At 39.1% G+C, this 24,568-nt stretch overlaps 1 protein-coding gene across 2 annotated transcripts in view; it reads right to left on the bottom strand.

Moving 5' to 3' along the window:
* Positions 1 to 24,568, bottom strand: part of UHRF2 (ubiquitin like with PHD and ring finger domains 2) — an 84,279-nt gene that overhangs the window by 53,189 nt on the left and 6,522 nt on the right. For both annotated transcript variants that reach the window (XM_030467559.1, XM_030467560.1), the window contains exons 2-3: positions 15,976 to 16,218; positions 6,787 to 7,049 (exon numbers count right to left, since the gene is read on the bottom strand). In XM_030467559.1, coding sequence (XP_030323419.1) covers positions 6,787 to 7,049; positions 15,976 to 16,218 — 506 coding nt within the window. The remainder of the gene's footprint in view (positions 1 to 6,786; positions 7,050 to 15,975; positions 16,219 to 24,568) is intronic.

Raw genomic sequence — 24,568 nt, forward strand, 5'->3', positions numbered from 1 at the left:
TCTCATTTCTTCAAATAATAATGTACTCTCCAACTATCAACCCATGTCTTGCATGCAGCTTAAGAGTATATAGGTTGATTAGATCTTTTTCACACACAGTGAAACCCTAGACTTCTTAGTATATATGTATTTTAAAGAAAATGCAGAATTGTGCATAAGGACATCATTTTTCAAAGGTTAATGACAGTCTGGACTACAAATGACAAATGAAACTCACCTGAAACAGGCAAGACTGTTTTGGTAAGGATAATGGCTACAATAGGTCAGAGCCTTTTTGAGTGCTAGGCTATCATCACAGTCTTTCAAACAAAATGTCTTATAGTTGTTTTTTTAATTTAACTCCTCCCTTTACAAAAAGGATGATCAGTAATACCTTTAGCCTTCATTGGGAACTGTTTCTCCTCACACCACTTTCAAGGTGAACTTCTCTTACTGTCTGCAACCCTGATTAGTCCTGAATAAATAGAATAGATGAGTAAGGAAAAGGTTTAAATAAAAAAATTCATCTTCTTGACAATGAAAACGCTTGCTTTTACTTAAAAGACTTTTCAAAGCTCCTACAACATGAAATAATACAGGAACAAATGTTTTCCATTTGAGCAGGATGAAATTTGGGGAATGAACAAACATTTTTTAAAAATACAAATACTTCAAGTAGGATCCCTCCCAGCTTTTTTTTTCCTCCTAAACTGTTTTTCCATCTTGCATTGTTCATCTTCCCAAATAAATTTTGTTGCCCAACATCCCATTTTTTTATCTCTCTCAGCTAGCATCTGAGGCACCTATGTCTCTAACATAACTCAGATATTTTAGAAGCAGAAGCAAGTAAGTTTAAAATGGTAAAAAAAGACAGCCAATCTTAAAAATGCTTCTCAGGCAGAAGCAGAAACAAAAATTAAAACACAGGCGTATTAAGCTGACATATCAATGCATTTTAGTCGTATTTAAGAGCCCACCTTCCATCTCAAAATGAGAGCTACCACTGTTCAATTTGCACTTAGCAACACTTTTATTACAAATTACCACATACACAGATCTTTTCCTGAAGTCCATTTATGATCTGAGGGTCTAAAATTACCGTGGTATTTCCCATAATAATTTTTGGTCTTCTGACACTTAACGCAGCTTATGGAAGACTAACTGGCTAATGAGAAAGACATGCTAACAGACTCTTAGATGTATGGAAATGGCATATTCTTATGTGCCTTTACCTTCAAAGCAGGCTGTAATCTCTTCAGGGTAAAGAATGGTTTTTTATTTAACAGTTCTACAAAGTTTAGCACAACAGTAAGTTAATTTATTCTTGCGAACTACAGGTCCTATTTTATAATAATAATTAAAAGCATATATAGTATATCAACATGAGAAATTTATTTAAATAAAATAGGATCAGCCTCTTAAGAACAGAATGAGTAACAAAAGACATCTTACTAGACACTGTGGGAAATTAATGCTGTTTAATAATATAATGCTTATTCCTTCATGCTGAAATGGACTACCCATCACTAATCTTAGTTCTTAGCATTACTCAGGTTTTACAAAAAAAATTGCCTCTGTAACAGGCATAGAGCTGCACACATTGTCTTTTTCTCATTCCTCCTACCTGGTATTTTTGGCACAGGGACTGCTTGTGAATGCATCACTAGCAGCAACTATGCAACTGAGTTCTCTACAAGGTACAAAGGCCATGGTACCCAGAGTGCAAATGAAAGTGCCACCATAGGAAAGCCACACTCATGATGATACCTGCTTTGCTAGGCTGCTATGTGCAACAAAGCTCACCCCTTCAAACCTGATCTGTCTACCCAAAAAGCTATTGATTCTACTCAGCTTCAAAAGCTTCAGAGCATCCAGACTCCAGGACGGGTAAGTAATGAACACACATATGGCAATAATACTTAAGAGAAAGCAGTTTCTCTGAAATCCCTCTCCTAACTACCAACAAATCTGTCTGTGGGCACAGTCAGTAGCTCCCCACCACACCCACAGTTCAGGCAGAGTGGGCTTTTGATTACTTTGCTACAGAGTCATTACTGTAAGACTACAACCATCGACTGCATAGTTTCTAAACACATCATTACCAGTGCTAATATTCACTACAGATACCTAGAATGTAGGCATTCTGTGATAATGTCAGACTTAAAAGTATGTTCTAACTTAAGCTCTGCCTTGTCAATCTTGCAACAGATTTTCAAATTACCAGCATCCACTGACTACCACTCAAAGCACCCTATCCTTTGATTGTCCAGCTAGCAGCACTAAGAAACACAGGGACCATCTCAATATACCTATATATACCCAATATACCTATATATATACATATATATATACCCAATATACCTATAGTGATACCTATTCTATCCAACTTAGGAAAATTTACACATTTTAAGAACAGAAGAAAAATAGTTTTATAGCCAAAATCAGATGCAGGTTGAATCTTCATTTCAGACAAAACCTAAACTACATCTCAAAAGAAATCTTGTATTATAAAAAGAAAAAAAAAACATCCCAATAAAAGAGAAATCCTGAAAGTCGTCTTGCTGAAGATTAGAAGTAGCAAGCAGCCTACGAAGGGTATCATCAAACGTGATGGCCTTGAAAGATTAAATACACTTCAGACAAATTACACTATACCTGCATATAGGTAAGCATGCTGACATTTAGCAGGCTGCAGAAACACCCAGCCTTTCTACAAATACCATTGAGAGCCTTCTTAAAGGAATGCCCTTTATTACAAACAACATAGATGTGAAAAGGAAGAAAAAGAGCATTTGTTTGTAAACCAAGTTTTTCAAGAGAACTGTCTCCCCAAAACTAAGTAGACTATACTCAGTGCTGCACAATCATAAATATGACAAAATAACTTAAGAGAAAAGGGAAAGCTTCTGTATGACATAGCACTTGTCCTTATGGTAACACATGAAGCTACTGAAGTGTCCTGCTCCTAATTTAGAAGTGATTCTTAAGTAAGCTGTGGTGGAGAACCTACCTACAATAATAATCTCTGTAAACTTTAGGATCTAAACATGTGCTGGATTCTTCACAAGGCCTTTCAAACAAGTACTTGTCTTTTTTCCTATCCAAGACAGGCTCACAGCTTCTTCCGTATTAAAAGAAGTTGTCCAGAGTAGAAGAAGCAGTGTATGATATTCAACAGCACACCTTTGGCTTCAGTGTTCAATGGCTCTTTGTGTAACTGCAAAGGTGAAATGGAAATACGCTAAATAAAGTGGCAGAAGGGCAGGAAGATATCACTGGTAGAGACAGGAACACACCTGTAAACATGGCTGCATCCAGGGACAAAAGCTGCATTCAGAAACTAAGCGGAGAATGGACTGCCAGGCAAAAGCTATATAGGCACAGCTGGGTATCAAGAGAGTTGGTTCTGATAAACACCAATAAAATCAACACTTCAGCCTCTTCCTCACTGATGAAGACAAGAGCTTTTCAAGAAGCACCACAAGCCTTTTAGATCTTTGGGTTTATCAAGAACTGTGACCCCAGTTTAATCTGGAACTAAGAAGTTCTGCTCCTCTGAATGACACTAGGTTTTCTGTCATTCTCTCACTGCAGACATATGCAGGCCTTGAAACTATTGCAGCAACCCAGTGACACACTGAGCATCCAGCCTCAGGGGGTGCGGGACGGGGTGGAGGGTAGTGAAGAGTGAAACCACAACAGAAACAACACAGCCATCCTCAACAGGAACAGCTCCACTATCCTCTTCCCTAAAAAATCAAGGAGGGATAAGTAATACTAGTTACAGCTGGTATGAGAGCTCTGTTTCGTCGTAAGGTAGTTAACCCTTTGAAAGCACTATAATACTCTTGCCCAGAAAAATTAATTTCTCTTAATCACACCCTTTGCTCTGAGATAGTTTAATCATTCACATTCACTGTAACTACAAGATATATAAAGAAGAAAGGTACAAATGAAAACTCAGCCTCTCAGAGGAGGTACACTTACAAACTGAAGGATTAGAAGCAAATGGGCTTTAACAAGCCTAAAACTGCAAAACAAAGTGTTTAAATATTGCACAGGACTTGTGACATGAAGTCTAGTAGCATCACTTCTAAAACTAGCTTTCACACTTAAGGGAAAGACAGGTCCTGCTTCATCCCTTAAGAACTGTGATAGAGAACTTTCTCACAAGAACTGGGCCTACAATGATAGAAGAACAACTGCTCCTGAGATGGGGCTGCACAGACTCTCAGTTTCTCCTACATAAATGTTGAAGACAAAAATGGATATAATTTTTTTTTTTTTTTTTGTGGAGGTCTGTCACAACTAGTGGTACAGTAAAGTTTATTTACTATTCATCACAATGAATGAATGAGTCCAGGGGCTGGAGAAGACAAATTCAAAGCACAACAGGTGACCTGTCCCTCAGCTGTTACCACTGATACTTTTTTTTCCCAACCTGAAAAGATACATCAGGCAGAGGGGGAGAACCAGACTGGAAACTGCATCAGTGATGATTTGAGAAGCTGTGAATGTGTTTCCAGCTCTGACACATAGCCCTTCAAATGTATTCAAGTAATTTTGATGGCTTTACAGGTACCAGGTCTATGCCATCCATCTGCTTCACATAACACCAAGTGTTTTCGTGTCCTGTAAGAATACTCCTGTTGCAGACAAAGGCAGAGCTGAAATTATGCCACCCAATGGAATCACTTTCTAAAGACAGGAGCTTCTACAAACAACACGGCAAGGAGAGGCTAGAGAATGCCAAGGACATACAACAGCAAAACACACAGTTGAACCCTAAAGAGCAAAACACCCAGGAACATACAACTGTGCAAAAGATAGTACTAGCAGTTGAATATGAACTCTAGAAGAAGGAAGAAGAAGAAGAAGCACTGAAGATACACGAGATTAAACCATTCCTGTAGTAGAGAACCAACAATATAGCAAAGCACACCATGACCCCCCTATCTATCTACATCAAATGTATAGATGGAAGGATACAGGAGCAGCCTACAGACACCAAAGAGGTAAACACTAAAGTATAAAAATGAAGTGGTATGAGTACCCACGCAGCTATTGCATGAACATGCATGATAAGTAACACTAAAAGAAAAGGGAAACCTTGAAAAATTCTTATCAGTAACATTCATCCAAAATCCAGTCACTGCTATATGAACAAGTCTCACTTTCCAGAAAGTCTTCCCACAGTTTCATTTTCCAAAAGCCCAAACTTCCAACACCCCAGACAGATCAGTCAAGTGACTTTGACTTCAGTGAGCATCTTGCAATATTGTATTTCTGTTCCTTACAAAATTCTTTTGGCTAAAAGCCTACAACTGCTAAACACCATCTTACTGTACGAGTAAAAACTCTGCCTCCAGCTGCTGAAAGGGAACACCTGGATCCTGAATTAGATGGAGGTCAATCTTCTTTTGTCTTTAATATAAACATGCTGAAGAAAATTCAGACCTGTGGAGAACTATTTACTATCTCTGTACTTTTAACTCATGAAAAACAACACTATCTACAAAAAAAGGAACATGATTTCACTGAAAGAGTGAAATCTTCATCTTCAGAAGTGGTTGCCCTTACATATATCCATAGCTCTATAAAATTAGGTAATCTTAAAGCCAGATATTTGAAAACACGCCACAATAGACACGCAGTATCAAGAAAAAGTATTTTCATTTTAATCATACTGGTTTACTAAGTTATTTTCATGTATGCCTTGAAATATTCAATGAAATATTTACATTTCTAACATTTCTGTTTAATATGCTAACATTTTAAGTAGAAAACAGTTGCAGATATAGAATATGAACTCAGGGTTTAAGAAGTGCATTAAATTGCATCTGCAACTTGCAAGAGCAACAAAAAAATGCTCTATGTAAGTCAGATTCGCATACACATATTTAAAAAGTAAAGCTGAAATAGCTGCTTTAAAAACATATTCTGGAAATCTAACTTTTATTAATACTGAAAAGATGTACTTTGCATCCTTCTAACTTAATCTTACATTACACAAACTACAGTATTTTTACTAATCTCAGAAACAAAAATCCTCAACTCACTTAAAGTTTTATTCATTTAGAAGCTTCACTTAATGCTTTAACTGATGTTAAAAAAAAAAAAAAAGTCCAATAGTCCAAACCAATTTCACAAGCAGATCAGTGGTGCAAAACCTGTTCATAAAGGAGAAACCCCCCAAAATCAGTTTCTCAGCCACACATTGCAGGCTCTGGAACCTGTTTTTGCTACAGAAACAAACAGTGAAAAATCCACAACCCACCCTTAATACCCTCTCTGCAGTTAAGAATCAATTTCAGTCACAAGGTTCTCTACAATAAGCTTTTCTCTAAGCGCAGACCTGAAATTTTGTGCGCAATTGTTCTATCTGGAATAAAATTAATCCAAATCAAGAAACAAAATTTGCTCTCATCAAAGTTCTCCTTTAGCTCCTATTAGAGGAACTGAGTATACACAGGACAGAGTTAAAACCAAATTAAAACAATACTTCAATTAGAAAACCTGGCATAAAAAATGAGCTATATAAGTTCCTTTTCTTATATAAGGAGGATGGATTCTATATTTAATAAAAAAAAAGGTGATTAATAGTTGACAAGTATTTAGGCATGAAAAATACTCCCAATAGATTCAATATATCCAACTGAAAAGTATTATTATTTTTTTAATATTTTTTTTTTTTTGGTTGTAATATTGAAATTGCTTTCTGATTCCAATCTTCTTCAAGAAATTCGTGGTTTAGACAAACCAAATAACAATATGTGAAGTCCTCAAAATAGTATCAGGTGCACTTACTCATCATACTTGATATGATAAATAACTTCTTCATCAGTGTCCATACAGTCTGAATAAGATGTGGATGGTGTACTGTCCAAATTATTTGAATTTTCTCTATAATGATCTTGACTTAAGTTTCCATTAGTCCTTCTGTAAGTGTTACCACTCTTCCCTTGAGATTTACCATTCTTATGTCCCTTTGTTGCTCGGGTAACATTTTCTACATGAGCTTCAAACCAGGCTCCAATGCTGATGTCACGGGCATCCACCAATTCATTTATCTGAAAGAAAAATTCAATAGTGAATTTATACTATTTATATAATTCCAATTAAGAAAAAAAAAAATAGACAACTTACTATGCCACTGCTTAATTTGACCAGGAAAAGAACTCTACTAACTTGTTGAGCTTAAGCAGGAACATGCAGTCATGAAAATGTTGCATTTTGAGTAATTTAACACTCTTTCCTCATCAAAATCTAATATGAATATAATATAATATGGATGTAATCTGTATTAAATTGTAAAAAGAAAAGCTTTTTTTTACCTCCTCCAAACCTGAAAATGAGATTTTTCTCCCACATCATCATTTCCTCTTGCTTCACCAAGTGTTCTTTGTGGCTAAATTAAGCACACACAGCATTCAAATACTAGCTCACAACCAAGGATTGTAAGACTTTCATGAGTCTCCAGCTTGGAATTATTTAACCTTCTATCTTTCTGGTCTGCAAGATTCTTTTAACCTTTCAAGACCAGAGGAGAGAAAGAGAGGAAACAAATCTAACACAGCTGTTACCAAAGTGAGCCAGACTTTCATGACTTTAAGAAATGGTATTATCTCCCTGATCTTCTCTTTTCTGTACTCATAACACTGTTATTAAGCAACTAAACCACTTTAGCATTCTAAATCATGTTTAATCTTCTCAAGTCTTCAGTTAATTAAGAACATATTTCTTTAATAATGCTGTGAGCACTAGGGAAAAAAAAGGTTTAAAGAACACTTCATCAATAGTACAGTGGGTTTAAAAAAATTATCACAATAGAATGCTCAGCCATTACATCTGTAACAATGAGATAGATACATAGACATCTACATACACATACATACGCAGGATTCACCTTTCTTAAAGTGGGAAGAGGGTCTTTGCTCAAGAGCTTGTGGATCTAATAAAGCTTTAAACAAGATCTGAAGGGGGAAGGAGGTCTCAGGCTTCCCTGTGACAAGCTGTGAGATGATACACCAGAGTCAGAGGGACAGGATGCCAGCAAAGCACCTCAGCCTGTTAATCTGAGATGTGTTGGATACACTGCAGAACGCTTTAAGTTTTAAGAAGATAAGCCAGGGGCTCCTGAGGTAACAGGAGCCAGCAGGGAAGTACCAGTGAAATACAGCAAAGGAATTCCAGCCGTTACAGCCAGTCCAGCCAGTAAGCCAGCTCCACTGGGGGCACAACCTAAACACCTCTGTGCAAATGCACACAGCATGGGGAATAAACAAGAGGAGTTAGAGATGTGCACGTGCCTGAAGGGCAATGATCTCATGGGCATCATGGACACATGGTGGGATGGCTCCCAACACTGGAGTGATGGAATGGAAGGATACAGGAAGGATTTAGGCACAGGAAGAGGGTGTGTCACCCTCTATGTCAATTACCAGATGGAGTCCATGGAGTTTTGCCTGAGAGCAGATGTGGAAGTAACTGAGAGTTTATGGGCCAGGGTCAAAGGGAGGGCAGGGAGAGAAGATTGCATAGTGTGAGCCTGCTACAAGCCACCTGACCATGGCTCTCTGTAGACAAATGGGAGAAGCCTCACATTCACAAACTCTGGTCCTTCCAGAGGACTTAAGCCAGCCTGGTACCTGCTGGAGAGACAACACAGCAAGGCATAAGCAATCTGGGAGATTCCTGAAATGCACTGATAATACTTCTCCAATCCATAGAGAAGCCAAATAGAAGAGGTGCTATGCTGGACCCTGGTCTCACCAACAAGGAGGGGCTGGTGGAAAATGTGTAGCTGAAGGACAGCCCTAGCTGTAGTGACCATGAAACAGTGCAGTTCAAGATCCTTAGGACAGCAAGGATGGCACACAGCAAACTCGCTAGCTGGCACCACCTTCATAATTTGAGGGACCTGAGAGCTAGTGTAAAGGCAAGGTCCCACACTCCAAAGCAAGGCTTACCAAAGACAGCAACGAGTCAAGGCCTGCTGACAAAAAAATTAAGATGAGGCAAGGTTCATTGCCAGAAAAGACAGTAAGCAATTTGGAGGACACCTCCTCTGAATAAAAGGATTATATGTTCTATTAACTTTTGCCCTTAACTAGGATGCTTCATTGTGGGAAAGTGCTATGTTTTTGTAAGCAATGTCTGTATCTAGCAAACCCATAATCTTTGTTTATTATATCTTGCTTTTAAAGCAATCCACCTTGTCATGATTGTCATGGTTACTCAGCGCTATAGAACAGCACTGCTGATGAATAAAATCAGGCCTATTACATCTTGCCCGGCCTCAGACTTTTTCCTATAATTGTTTCCTCACTGCGTCCACAAGATTAAGGAGAGCAGACTTCGGCCTCCTCAGGGGTATGCCTGGTAGGGTGGTAGGGTACCATGAGATAAAGCCCTGGAGGGAAAATGAGCCCAAGAATCATCTCCTCCAAGCTCAGAAGCCATCAACTCATATCAACAATGAGGAAGTTAGGCAAAAACACCAGGAGAAATGTACGGATGAACAAACAGCTCCTGGACAAACTTAAACATAAAAATCAAGCCCAAAGAGCACAGAAGACCAAGGGCAGGCAGACCTGCACAGAAAAAAATGTGCAAGCAGACAGGGATCAGATTAGGAAAGTTAAAACCCTGGTTCAAGTAAATCTGGCCAAAGATACCAGGGGCAGTTAGAAAAGCATCTATCAATGACAGTAGACTACAGAAAACATGGGACCTCTCCAGAAGGAAATGCACGACAGAGACTGACAGGAGACAAACTTGATTACCTGGGATATGGAGAAGGCTGAGGGACTCAATGACCTTTTTGCCTTCACTGGCAAGTGCTCAAGCCACACTGCCCAAGAGACAGAAGGCAAAGGCAGGGACTGGGAGAATGAAGAACCACCCACAGTAGGGGCAGAGGTTTGAGAACATCTAAGGAACCAGAAGGTCAACAAGTTCATGGGATCTGATAAGATACATACGTAGCTCCTCCTAATTCGTAAGCCATCATATTTGAGAAACTGTGAGAGTTACATGAAGTTCCCACTGACTGGAAAAGAGAACACACCATTCTCATTTACAAACAGGGAAGACCCAAGGAACTACAGTGCAGTCAGTCATGACCATGGAGCAGATCCTCCTGGAAACTATGCTAAGGAACACTGGTAGCACATAGGTGATCAGTGACAGCAAAAATGGCTTAACTAAGAGCAAACTGAGACTGACAAGAATAGAATATTTGTCTCAAAACATCTGCCCTGACAAAATGGACATAGCCCTCAGGTGGAGGCCTCATTCATAAGTCATCTGGACTCTGTTTTCTCATTGAGAGACCCTCATTTGCAAAACCACCTGATAAACAGGGTTTATTTTTCGCAAGAGCAGCCCCTCTTTAGTGGTTTTCCCAATAAGCTGAACACTGTCCTTGCAAGGGGAGCTCTGTTTAATGGCCACCCTGACAGGCAGGAAACTGTCCTTATTCCATAAGGGCGAGGGGCAGGCAAGCTCTACCCTGCAGAGGCAGAGTGACATCTTGTGTGTGCCCCGGGTAAAGCCACTGGAGAGGGCACGTGCAGAAATAAATGAGGGTTATTGCCTTGTCATCCCAGCTGGAGGGGCCCAAGTGAACACCTGGCTTTGCAAGATATGCCAAAGCACCCCAATAAAGGTGGGGTCAGGTGGCATAAAAGAGGCACACTCAAAATGCTGGATGTGCGCCCACCATCCAAGGACCACCATCCATCTTCCTACCAAGATCATCACTGGATCCAAGGGTGGAGATTATCTTTCCTATCTCTCTCTCTGTGTCTCTGTTTTTAACCTCATCTGGGCACATGAAGGTAACATAGTTTCTACCTATGTTGTTTTACTTCCTGTTGCTTTGTTAAGCTATGTTAGTTGTAAACTGTTGTTTCTGACAACTTCTTTAAATCTTGCTTAGCTGTAATCCATTGCTTTGAAAGTATCATCATTTATAATTCCGCTAGTTGTAATCTGACATACTTTTTAATCTTACTCACTTTTAAGCAAAGTTGTGTTTTCATACAAACCTCCTGCGTAATAACCTTACTCCTGAGTACCACTCAGAGAATTCCAGAACTTAATCTCACCAAATGTGATGTTAGAAGAGATTAATTAGAGGAAGAGAAGGATTGGGCCCAGCCCTGCCTAGGCTCCTTTCTGAAGGAGTTTAGAAGGCAAGAGGGTCTACTCTGAATTTCCCTGAGCCAACCCCACTCCGGGGAACCCTAACCTTGACCATTCTGTGGGCTGTGATATCTGTTTTTTCCCCCACATCTGGGGAGCCATGCTCACTTTGTGAGATGTGACAGTGCAGCACCCACCTTGCAGGGCATGACAAGTGATCTTCCATCACACTGGGTAAGTGAAGTGTAAGGACTTGTGCAAAGCATTTGACACCATGCTACACAACACCCTAGTCTCTAAACTGGAGAGACTTGATGGATGGACCGCTTGGTGAGTAAGGAATTGACTGGATGATCACACTGGAAGAGTTGTGGTCAAGAGCATGATGTCCACATGAAGACCAGTGACAAGTGGAGCTCCTCAGAGATGTGTATTGGGATCAGTGCTCTTCAACATCTTTGCTGGCAGATTGGGAAAACCCTCACCATGTTTGCTGATGGCACCAAACTGTGTCGCACAGCAGACAGAAGGGACCCCATCACAGAGGTACCCTGACAGGGTTCAGAAGTGCAAACTGCATGAAGTTCAACAAGGACAAGCACAAGGTCATGCACATGGGTCTAGGAAATCCCAAGCAGAAATACAGTTTGGGCAGATAACAGAATGAAAGCAGTCCCGAGGAGAAGGACTTGAGGGTGTTGGTTGAGGAGAATCTCATGAGGAGAATCTCAACATGAGCTGGCGATGTGCAGTTGCAGCCCAGAGAGCAAATGATATTTTGGGCTGCATCAAAAGAAGTATGGCCAGCAAGTCAAGGGAGGTGATTCTTCCCCTCTACTTCAGCCTCTTAAGACTCCACCTGGAATAGTCTGTCCAACATTATAGTCCCCAGTGTTAGAAGGACATGGATCTGTTTAAGTGAGTCCAGAGGAGGGACACAAAGATGATCAGAGGGTTGGAGCACATCTCTTCCAAAGACAGTCTGACAGAGGTGGGGTTGTTCAGCCTAGAGGAGAGAAGGCTCTGGGGACACCTTACAGCAGCCTTCCAGTACCTAGAGGGGTCTACAGGAAAGCTAGGGAGGGACTTTCTACAGGGCTATGTAGTAATTGGACAAGGGGTAACAGTTTCAAACTGAAAGAAAGTGAAATTGCATCAGCTCTTACGAAGAAATTCTTCACTGTGAGGGTGGCGACACTGGAATTGGTTGCCCAGGGAAGCTAGGGATGCCCCAGCCCTGGAGGTGCTACAGGCCAGTAAGGATGGGGCTTCAAATAAGGTGTCTGGCAAAAGGTGTCACAGCTCAGGGAAGAGGGGCTGGAACAAGATGATCTTTAAAAGTCTGAAAGTGCAGTCCGCAGCATTTTCAATTCAGAGGCTTATCCCAAGAAAGCAATACCTCATATTTTTATTATTTCATTCACTTTCTAAATATTGCCTACAAAACTCAATCTTTTATTTTTCCTCCCATGTAAAAACACCAACATGTGGGGCTTTTTTTGTTTGCTTTTTTATTATTTTTTTTTATTCTTACAATGTACAGTATTCGAAGTACAGCTTTTTACCAGCAGGAAAGTTTCAGCCACGTAATAAATACAGAGGACAGCCTGATTTCAAATCTATCAGTTTATTTGAAACAAACTTGAGATTCCGGCACTTCTAGACAGAACCCTTACAAATGCATCCCTACACAACCTTAAGTATTTTAATTAGTTATAGTTTGAAGTGTTTCTTTATTTCCTCTTCTCAAAACCACAGTTGAGCAAGACAAATAATAAGATGGATTTCTCCACTGGCTGCTCCTTCTTATGACCAGTTGTTGAAGTACCAAAAAAGCCCTATTAGCCAAGATGAAAATAATCAACAGATACAGAAGAAAAAAGAAAGAAAGAAAAACCAAAAAAGTAAAATAACAGTACGAACTTCCTTAATCTTTCCCATCTAATGTCTACTGTAATTTGACATGCAAACTTACACAGACTTTGGAACTTTGCAACAAGTAAGGTTAACTATAGCCACAGACCACTGAGAAGTGTAAGACAACTATGTTAGTGATGTCTGGGTTCAGAACTGGGTTGCTGGCAGCTCTTTATTAATAGCATTTAAAAAATACTGACTTTAATTACAGGTTCCATTTGTAAGTTTTTTCTTTTAAGCTAGTTAAGGTTCATGGCTAAAACATTTTTACTAAAGCCAGAGACTTTTGGACAAAAGAGTAAAGACCATGTGAAAACCAGAAGAAGAAAAATACACATGCTTCTGAACAAGCTTTTCTTTTTCTAACATGATTCCTGCTTGCCCAACCAGCGCTACTCCAACTTCTCTCTTGTAGCTGTCTGACACTGGAGAACAGCCAAGGTTCATCTTTCACACAAGGCTGAGTGATCTTGGGATGGACCCCCAGTTCCATCAGACACCACTGACAACTCTCAGTAACAAGCACCAGGAGCTGAATATAGTTCCACCCACTACTAGCCCTTCAGAGCCCATGTAATGATCAGATGTCATGTACAACTGGAATATAAATCAAGATAAATCACTGACTTACGTAATATAAAATTAACACAGAGAAACTCTTGTTTAAATCACTATCTTAACCACCTATACAATAATCATTACTATTATTTCCAATATCAATTCCATCAGGTTTTTGCTTTTTATTTGGTTTTTTTTGTTTGTTTGTTTTTTCAGTTACAGAGTCCATACTTGCTACCTTTCATTTTGGCAGTTGTAATCAGAGCAAGGAGGGCACAGAGCCTGAGACTATTCATAACATGGAGTAACTAATAGGTATCTTATTCAGTGTAGCTGGCAGATCCAGCAAGCCACAGGATTTTACTCAGACAGAAAAAAAAACGGTAACAAACCACTCCTTTCTAGAACTAGACAATTCCTGATTGTTTGACAAACAAGCATATGCAAAATACTTCAATACTAAATAAAATTTATTAAGCCAGATGACATAGTTTATCACCTTTTTTATTAAACTTTATTAAATAATTTTACTAACTTGAAATTACATTATTGGCTACAAATACATTCTCAGAAGTTTCCCAATTTTTGTAACACAAAATCTTCTGTTTCTACTGTGCCCTACAAACAGCAAATAATAAAATGACCGTACCTTTATTTTTCTCTGCATATATTAAAAACATGTGGTTGGGTGAAAAAGTAACCAATTCACAAGTAATGAAGGAGAAAGTGTTAGGCTCCTAGTATTAGAAATCAAAAAAATTCCAGCTGATTTAATCAAACAGGTTGTCTTGAGTATATATGCCAATATCGTTCCCTGTTCTATTTTGTTTAGAATTTTTATTTTAAATTTAAATTTCTGGTTTAAATTCTGAGCAAAACAGGTAAGAGATTACCTGTTACAATTTTCAGCATTATTGAATTAAATATGTTTTAATATCCCTTTCCTTTGATCAGCTGATCTTCTGTGGCTTCCCATTTCCCAGGTACTCTCCTCACCCTTCCTCATGTTAGACTTTACACTAAGTGATCAATCATAAAGCACCAGAACTGAAGAACTGGGTCTTTTTGCCCACTGTAATAAATGGAGAGAAAAGACAGAAGGAAGCGTAGCAAGCTTGTGTCTACATCTTCAAGCTACTGTGGTTTTGATGCCCTCACTGAGAATGAGTAAAACTCACTGAACCAAACCACAGAATGCTACAGAACATAGAGTCAGTAAGTTATCACCTGAACATTAAGAATCTACCTGGATCTAAGACAGCTTCCCATCAGGGTGACACATCTAAGTAACAGCATTCCTCTCACTGAAATAAGCTTGTATACATATGGCAGCCTCAACGGCCTTTTCCTTCTCTGAACTTTTGGACAGTTTCCAGCAAACAAATTACTGTTATGGGTACTTCTTATACCAGAGAAACATCAGAACAGGACAAAAAATGCTACTATTCCCTACTTATACACACCACTAAATATCCAGTGAGCTAGCAATATGGAGACTGCCTGTTTCCTGTTTAAATTAAACTTCTGGTTCTCTGATATATTCCTATATGACAATATAAAAAATTATGAGGTACAAAACAATGAATATGTGAATGTGACACATGTAATACCTAAAAAAAAACCATTAAAAAACCCAGCAAATACAATGTAAAGACATTGTGTATTGCCATAGCTTAATATAGTTCTAAGGCAGCACTGAAACATGAAACCTTTTTCACCTACTCATTTTTATAAAGTTAGCCAAATTAAAAACTTTTTCACAGATTTTTTAATTAGCTGCTTCTGTTTGCAGAAAGTCTTTCTGTATTCTAAACTTCTTGAGGAATATGTTTTGGAGAATACATTGTCAGTTTATTAACTACTGAAACCTGTGACATTGGTCACAGAGCATTCACCAGAGATGCTTTCATGATTCTGCAAAACTCAGTTTAAGTTAAGTCAATCTAACTGATTTCCAGTTGGGGAATTCAAATTTCAAACCATTCAAAAAAGTATCTAAACGGTGGGTGCAAGGAAGACTGAGCTGAACTCTTCTCAGCAGTTCCCAGTGACTGGATGAGGGGCAATGGGCACAAGCTGGAACATGAAAAGTTCTACTTAAGCAAAAGCTTTTTTACTAGGAGGGTGACAAGGCACTCCACTGCCCAGGGAGGTTGCGGAGTCCCCTTCTCTGGAGATACTCAAAACCTGCCTTGCTGCAGTCGTGGGTAAAGTTCCCTAAAGTTCTAGTAGGAGAGTTCTACTAGATGATCTCTAGAGATCCTTTCCAGCTCTTATAATTCAGTGACTCCATAAAAGCAATGAGGATACACTTACACAAACAATAAACCCTCTGTATGAGACAACTTTCCAGCTTTTAGAATTTGTACATACCTTGTACAATCCGATGCCAGGGTCAATAAGAAATGAGCGAGATGATGTAGATGGCTGACTGGGTGATGCACTGTTTGTTTTTTTTACTTTGTTCTTGCAGTTGGAAACAGCACAGGGATTGACTTCTCCATCCTGATTTGTCACAGAAGCAGTGGTAGGAGCTTCAGATTCAGAACGTATCAAAAGCTGAACTATGTCATTTAGTCCAACATTGTAGTCAAATAAAGTGTGTCCATCTTCTAGCTGTCAAAAGAAAGGTACACTTGTAAAATTCTGCCTTGAGATAAACAATTTCCAAATCTTCCTTTCACAGACAGTATTTCTAGTAAATAAAAACCTGTGTCTTGAGTATATGCAAAGCCAAACCTTCATCAATTACCTTTCATCCAATGAAGTCACCAAAATGCTTAAAATGCTAGAAATAAGACATTCACAGACTTTAAACCTTTTAATTATGCATCAACATTCAAGATAATGCAGTGATTTTGTAATTTTAAAAAATGGGTAGGATCTATGTTGGCACTTACGTAACATATGCAATAACTATAAATACATGTAAGCATTTTCAATTAAAAATCTTTTTGTCGTATACCTTTCAGCTTCTTAATTTCATCATTTGCTCTTTCCCAATCTTTTCCAGAAAAGAAGGCAGTACTTCATACTTCCCCAACATTTTGCAAACTAATGTGTAAATAAAACATCTAGATATGTAAAAAATACACATGCAAATCCACTTACTTTTCAAAACTGTAAGATCTGAAAGTATTCTCCAAAAACTTTACCTAAAGGGAAGCAACACCATAGATACATACTGGGTCTTTAAATTTACAAAGAAAACTGTTTTTCAAGGAAATCTGCTGAACTAAGAGCATTCAAAAAAATTTTTATTTCAGATAAAAAGGTTCCCTGTTCCGTAGCCTTCAGCCCAAGATGAAAAGAATATTATTGAGAGTTAACTCTTCAATTTAAAAGCTATTATAAAACTGATGAACCATGCACAGTGTAGTACTTCATAAAGAAACCTTGTACATCGGGCCCCATTGTATTCCAGGGGCAATCAGATGCTGCAGACCACTGTTATGTAAACAGAAGTAGACTTTTTTATCATGTATAGCACACACTTACTAAACACTATTTTGAGCCCAAATCTACACAGCTTTAAGATATACATTATTTATCATTGTGAGTTTTACCTGATCATTGTGAGTTATCATTTACCTGATAAACTCACCTACCTACAACTACACTTAGAAATTCACACCGAGAAAGGCCAAGTTGTATGCCAGAAAACGAAACAAGTAGTGACCACTGCTGCATTACTCAGTTAGAACACCCTTAATGGTCTACAGCATCCTTGAATCAAGAGACTTAATTTACCTAGAAGTATAATGCATTGCTGTAGGACACCAAAACTAGAATTTCATTAGTAAAACTTTAGTTCGCTTTGAAGTGGGTGAAAAACATGCATGACTAAAAAAAAAAAAATCTCATGCCTGTCTCCAAAGCACTTTTGTAACAAAAAGTTGCTAAACCTTTTGCCAGAATAGATGCTATTTTCAGCATCATTGTTTCAAAAATCTTCCAAAACAGATCTGTTATCACGAACTTAGGGCAGTATCATCATAGCAAGAAAAAGCAGGGAGTAGTAAGGAGCAGGTGGGGGAGCTGCTCTTTAATTAAGAGAGCAATATATTGAGCTCTGTCCAGGGGTAGATGAGGAGCAAGGTGAGAGTCTGTGGGTGAGAATTAAGGGGCAGGCTAATGGGGGGGATACTGTGGTGAGTGTCTATTACAGGCCACCTGATTAGAATGAGGAAATCAGTGAGGCCTTCTACAGGCAGCTGGTAGCAGCCTCGAGATCACAGGCCCCCATTCTCATGGGAGATTTTAACTACCCAGATATTTGCTGGAAGGCTACTCAGCAGCCATTCACAGTCCAGGAGGTTCCTCCAGTGCACTGATGAGAACTTCCTGGTGCAATTCTGGGAGGAGTCAACTAGGAGTGGAGCACTGCTGGATCTTGTCCTAACCAACAAGGAGGGCCAGACTGAAGCACTGAAGGCTGAGGGCAACCTTGGGTGCAGTGACCATGAGATGGTGGAGTTCACGATCTTATGGAGTAGAAACAGGATTCCAAGTAGAATCAGAACCCTGAACTTCAGAAAGGTACACTTTGAGAGAGTTGGGCAGAGAGAAATTTAATGTGTTACAACAAAGCCAAGTGTGAAGTCTTGCATCTGGCAAAGAACAGTCCCAGGTACCAGTATACATTTGGTACTGAGCTATTGGAGAGCAGTGTAGAGGAAATGGAGCTGGGGGTGCTGGTGGATGGAAGGGTGACCACAACCCAACAATGTGCCCTTGTGGCCAAGAAGGCCAATGGCATCCTGGGGTGCAACAGAAGGGGGGGGCTAGTCAGTCGAGAGAGGTTCTGCTCCCCCTCTACTCTTCCCTGGTGAGGCCACAACTGGAATATTGTGTCCAGTTCTGGGCCCCTCAGTTCCAGAAGGACCAGGAGCTGCTTGAAAGAGTCCAGCACAGAGCAAGCAAGATGCTGAAGGTAGTGGAACATCTCCCTTATGAAGAAAGGATGAGGGAGCTGGGTCTCTGCAGTTTGGAGAAGAAGAGAATGAGGGGCAACCTCATCAATGTTTATAAATATGTAAGGAGCAGGTGCCAGGAGGGCAGAGCCACGCTTTCTCAGGGGTGTTTAGTTTCATACTAACAACAGGACAAGGGGCAATGGTTATGAACTGGAGCATAGGTGGTTCCATATATATATAAGGAAAAATTTTTTCACTGTGAGGGTGGCACAGCAGTGGCTGCCCAGGGAGGTTGTGGAATCTGCATCCCTGGAGACATTCAAAGCCCACCTGGACATGTTCCTGTGTGACCTCCTGTAGGTGACCCTGCTCTGGCATGGGGGTTGAACGAGATGATCTTTCAAGATCCCTTCCAACCCCTAACTTTCCATGATTCTGTAATCTACAGGTGGGATTTGTAAACAGTAGTGCTCATAGTTTTATCAATGTAATTGAAGCTGACCCAGCCGTCTGCTCAGGAATCACCCTTGGTTAGCTATTTTCAAACCAATTCAACACACAGAAAATAACATTCTGATGTTGTAAGTAGTAAATTAACACAAGCCTTAAAAACAAATTCTCAAGCCACTGTTACTCTACAGGTGACTGCCAACACTGCCTCATATGTCTGGAGCTTTAGCTTAAGGCTTTGTGCTTATAAGAAAGCTACTTAATCAAGTGTAAGCAATCTTCTCCATCCAACCATGCAATATGTTACTATACGTTTGGAAACTATTTAAGGAAGGGGGCAGAAGTGCTCTTGCAGCACCAAAACAATCTAAATTTAGAGGCTTGTCATGACACAAGAAGTCTGTGTTGTTGCTGTTAATATTTTTCAAGTAATTTAAAAACCATCTATTGCTAGATTCAAAGTACAAATAAACCCAAAACAAAGACAAATAGTCACCCTGCAATAATACCTTTGGAAGGGAACAAGGGTCCAAAGGATCCACATTTCTGAAGCTGCTACTGCTTCTGAGCTCTATACCAAGCCCACTTTGAAGATTCAACCCCCACAAAAGTTACTTTTTTTGCTGCAAAATGTTTACAAAAATTAATCAGTGTATCTGCAAAACAGATCACCTCTAAAACAATTAATAAATCAGGTGTTATTGGAGACAATGTAACTTCTGCTCCATTTTTACATTCCAACTGGACTGGACAACCTGTGGCAGAGGTTCCCATACACCATTTCTAGAATTCTATAGGATGAGGAAATCTTCTGAAAGGTAATGCATTAGGAGACAACAGGATAACCTTGATCCTAGTAGACCTAGAGTATGTGGGCAACACACAGGTGAAAGCAAAGAAATATTCTCATTGCTCCCTTTCTCTCAAGACATGCCATGTGCAGGATGACGGAAAAATATTTTTAGGCACTGCAGTTTGAAGCTTAAAGCCAATCCACTGAAGATCTAAATCTGAACAGCCGGAATGATCTACCATAACTGAGTAAGCAGTGTTAACACTCAAAAAAGGTCCTCTGTTTAGTCTTCATGGTCAGTTATTACTGTAGAATGTTTTATGCTCAATCTACAACTGAATCCTCCTTATTAGCATGAGAAAGAGGAAAAAAAGACTAAACAAAAATGTAATCTGTCCAGTATTAGTTACATTTAATAAGTTCAGAAAGTAAGACATACCTAGGCTAGGCATTCCTACATAGGAATAAAAGAAGTCAGCTTTTATGATTGTGAACTAAATGGTCAACAGATTAATCTGGTGACTGCAATGTTACCTACTTTATGATTAATTAATATTCTGTTCTCTGCCCAAGTGGTTATGGGCTTTTTTTGCTTTACTTTTATAATCAGTATTCATTGCAGGATTCTTTTTTATAACTACAGGCTAATCTACAAGTAGTGATGTCATGCTTAAATCTGAAAGCACAGTAAGAGATAAGATTACTATAAACACACTTCAAATGAGGTAGGTTACACTGTTTAGTAATGTGGCAGGTTACAGTGTTTAGTAATGTGATGGGGAAAGAGGACCTGCTTATGGCAAAAGGAAAAAAAAAAAGTTCCCAGAATGCAAGCAACTATATAAATGTATATCAAGATAATGACTCTGCAATACTGCCTGCTTCCAGTAACTAAGGAAACTAGTAAAGTCAAGTTCACCTGCTATTTGGCTTACAAGAACTACTGTATTTGACTAACAACTGTGACAAGTACACCTGTACCTAGCACTACTGCATCACTGACAAATGAGAAGTGGAAAAAAATCAGTGTTTAAGAACTCCATTCCACCATGAAAGGAGAGAACTATAAGATGCTGTTGCTTGAATTACTGACACTATACTGCTGTTACTAAAAGAACAGGATGTTGTCCAGTAAGGCTCTATCTTCACAGGCTATTAAAATAAGAAAACAGCAATGCAGCACAGTATTTTACAGTGTACCTGTAAAATCAGAACAAGAGCTCAAGTAAAAATAACTGACAATTCAATTTCATATGAAATTTTCCTAGCTTTTATTATCCTATTGTCATTAAAGGATGCACTTGTGTCCTTAGCACTATATTTCACTTTCAGTTTTAATTCCTCTTAATCACTGCCATGTTTCAAAAGCCTTTGAGGGTTCATTTACATATTCTGAATGAAGTGACACTAAAGAGCAGCTACATTTACTGCATCTCATACTCTTTCACTATACTAATATCCATAGGTAAAGAAATAGATTACATCTTAAATGTATTTTCATAGATCATGTGTTACAGAACGTGAGGTTCCAGTCAGGCTTTTGTCTCCAATGACAAACTTAGAAGCTGAATGTTGGACAACTGACACAATAGCAGCTATAGCAATGCTATACTGGAATTGATGCTATCACTGTTTGTGACAGTTTTAGACAGTAATTAGACAGAGACAAATACTCTGTTATTCTCCACTACCCTCCCAGGGGAAGGTGAAAAGAGTAAGAAGAGAGACTTTAAGGTTGAAAGAAAAAAACTGGGTAGTTTTTATCAAACATAGAGGCAAATATGTAAATAAGGAACGTGCCCTCCTCAGCTGCTAAGTACTTCCCAACCAGAAAAGTTCCATACTAGACTGGGCAGTAGATGAGACTGCCCAAGTCCAGGGTCTGAGAAGCAGTTTTCAGCAATCCAAGGTCAACCAAACTGGTCCTACTTGGGAAGGTAGAAGGCAACCTGTCCTGGTGACTGATGTTCTTCTCCAATGAGGAAACTGAAAAGCAGTAAGGAAGCAGCAGCAGGAGGCCTCAGCCCAGCTAGCACACCAGCCAGAGAAGCCACCAAAGGGCTCTCCTGGGAGCCATTTTATATTGAGCACTATAGGAAGGAATACTGTGATTTGTCCACCTGCTCCAATCTCTTGTCCCATAAGCTCAGCTGCTCCCCACTAGAACAGACAGATCAACAGGCAGGCAGTTGCTGGTGGTGTCCCAGAAGGTTTTTATATACTGGTCCTCTCAAATCAGGACACTGATTTGTAATCAGTGACAGTAATAAAAACTGTCTTGTAACATCAAACATGTAGAAGCTGCACTTACACAAACATAAATGCAGAGTACGTTACTTGGAAAGAAAAATATTAAAAAAAGCCTGACAAGTAATTCAACAATTGCTATCGTACTGTCTACAAGACCCAGCGCAAGCACAGTTCATGATGATGTGTTACAGAGCATGTATGGAGACTTCCTAAGGAAGCATGCAGCATATAAACTGCTGTTTTTATTTTAGCGTGTCATCCAAAAGGGTAAATTCCTCGGTCACCTTAATCCAGCCATCCCACTTTACAATCAGGATCATTGATCCTGATGTGTGCCTTTGAGCATCATCTGAAGTTTTCTTTTCCAAGAACTAGATAGAGGTGTGCTTACATCTAGCAATAAAGATGAAAAACTGCAGTGAATTCAGAAGAGCTCTTTAATTAACATCACACAAAGAAAAGTTAGTGATCTCAGTCTTTAATTCTGCACAGGTACTATGTGTACCCTAAAAATTTCTTTAACAGGAAATGCATATGCTTAAAGAACTTCAAGCTCAGGGTAAGTAGAAAATTCTGGTTAAGAGGGGTTTAGCTACCCAGAATGTAAGTTAGTTTAAGGAAATCAAGAACCCAGTGTACCAGCTGGGTACTCACTGAAAGAAAGCAAAGTAGACTCCTAGAATTTCTAGTATTCTCCATCTCAAGACTGATGCACAAACACAAGTTTTCTGCCTGCAGGAATGCTGTTGGAATAGTGAATTCCAATTAGTATTTTTACAGAAGCATTCAAACACATCTCCAACCAGAAACAAGTAATGAAAAGCTTAACCAAAAATTCAGAATCAGCTTATAAGTGTATAACACTGAGGTTAGGGCCAATGGGGCCAAATGAGATCAGAAAATATTCAATAATCTTTTCTACATGCCATTTGATACTTAACTCATGACTTCTGACATTCATAAAGTGTACTCAGTTTACGCTTTCAAAACTGAAGAACTTGAACAGTACTTCTGTTCCACATGGATAACTGCAGCCTACACCTGGATTACCTGGTGTCCTAAGAGACTACTTCAAGATCCTGATACCTTTCAATATATGAAGTAGCCACATTCAGAATAGTAGGCACACAGTCAGGTTTTTACAGTAACTGTACTGCAACTGTCTCCCGAAGAAGTACAGTCGTTCTAATTGCAATAGAGAAAACCAAAACAAAAAACAATTTAGCAACCAACCACATAAAGCAAGTTATGGTCTTTATATGAATTGGAATGTTTAATATGTGCTGTCTGAAGTGTTTGCAGCTCCAGGAGATCCACTTCCTTCTCAAGCAACTCTAGTTCCAGCAGTTGTTGCAGCTCCTGTACAGACTGCTCTGTCAAAAAGTGAATGTCTGGAGATCATTTTCTACATGCTGTTAGATACTTAAGTCATATGACTTCTGACATTCATAAAGTCTACTCACTGTGTTTACACTTTCAAAACTGAAGAACCTGAACAGTATTTTCATTCCACATGGATAATACCCAAACATCTTCATGTTAAAACTTTACATTCATGAGGCTTAGTGGCTCCTTCTCGCATGTCTACAGAAGGCCATTTCTGAAGTGTGGGCTTGATTACACCATCTCCACGTTTTAAGTGGTTTTTTGCATATACACTGCATAGTCATGAAGACACCTTATTCATACAGTTTTCACTTTGGCGCTCCTGAAAGTTCTCGTAAATCTCCCTTCCTTACTGCTGCTGGTATTTTTAGCAAAGATCCTAATAAAATAAAACAAATTAATAAAACAGCAATACATATCAGTCTCATCCAAATCTCACTATAATAAAGCTTTATTGTCCTTAATGGGAAACAGCTTTAACTTTGTTTGCAGAGAAATAACCAAGAAACTCTAGGTCACTCTTAACAGTGTTTTTCATCCTTCACTCTAACATCCTCCTTCTCAATGAAAGGAAAGCCCATATCAAGACAAAAGGAGACTTTACAAACATGTTCATTGCTTGCCACTTGAAGGACTTGAATTTACCTGGTTTTGTTAAAAGTCCGAGCATTGACAATCTCCTCCCCAAGATTCACTATCAACTTATTCCTTAAAAAATTCTTAACAGTGTTAAGAATAAATATGCAAATGACATGCCCTCATTTCAAGAGGAATTTACTCACCAGCAAACAAAAAACATTGCTCTGTCTTAATCACTTTCTCTTAATATTCTTTAGAGTGATTACATAGTAACAGAACAGAGGAGTAGGTGCAACATTAGGACAGGGAAGTTTTCTGACAGACTGAGGAACCCCTAGAGAAGGAAGTATTCTTCCAGGACCTGAGAAAGGCTTTTCTGCACTTAAGAGTGACTGACAGCCCATGAATTTAGCATGGTACAATGTCAACACATGCTGTGCTGCTTCAACTCTCCACACAAAGAGAGCAGTCAGGCATGCTACACAAAGCCACATAACCTAGGAGGAAATTACAGAACCTTGTTTCTGACACTGCCCATAATTACACACAAATCTCAGTATGAGCACTGTGATAAATGTACATCACTAATCCC

Source organism: Calypte anna, chromosome Z, assembly GCF_003957555.1.
Source record: "Calypte anna isolate BGI_N300 chromosome Z, bCalAnn1_v1.p, whole genome shotgun sequence".
NCBI lineage: Eukaryota > Metazoa > Chordata > Aves > Apodiformes > Trochilidae > Calypte > Calypte anna.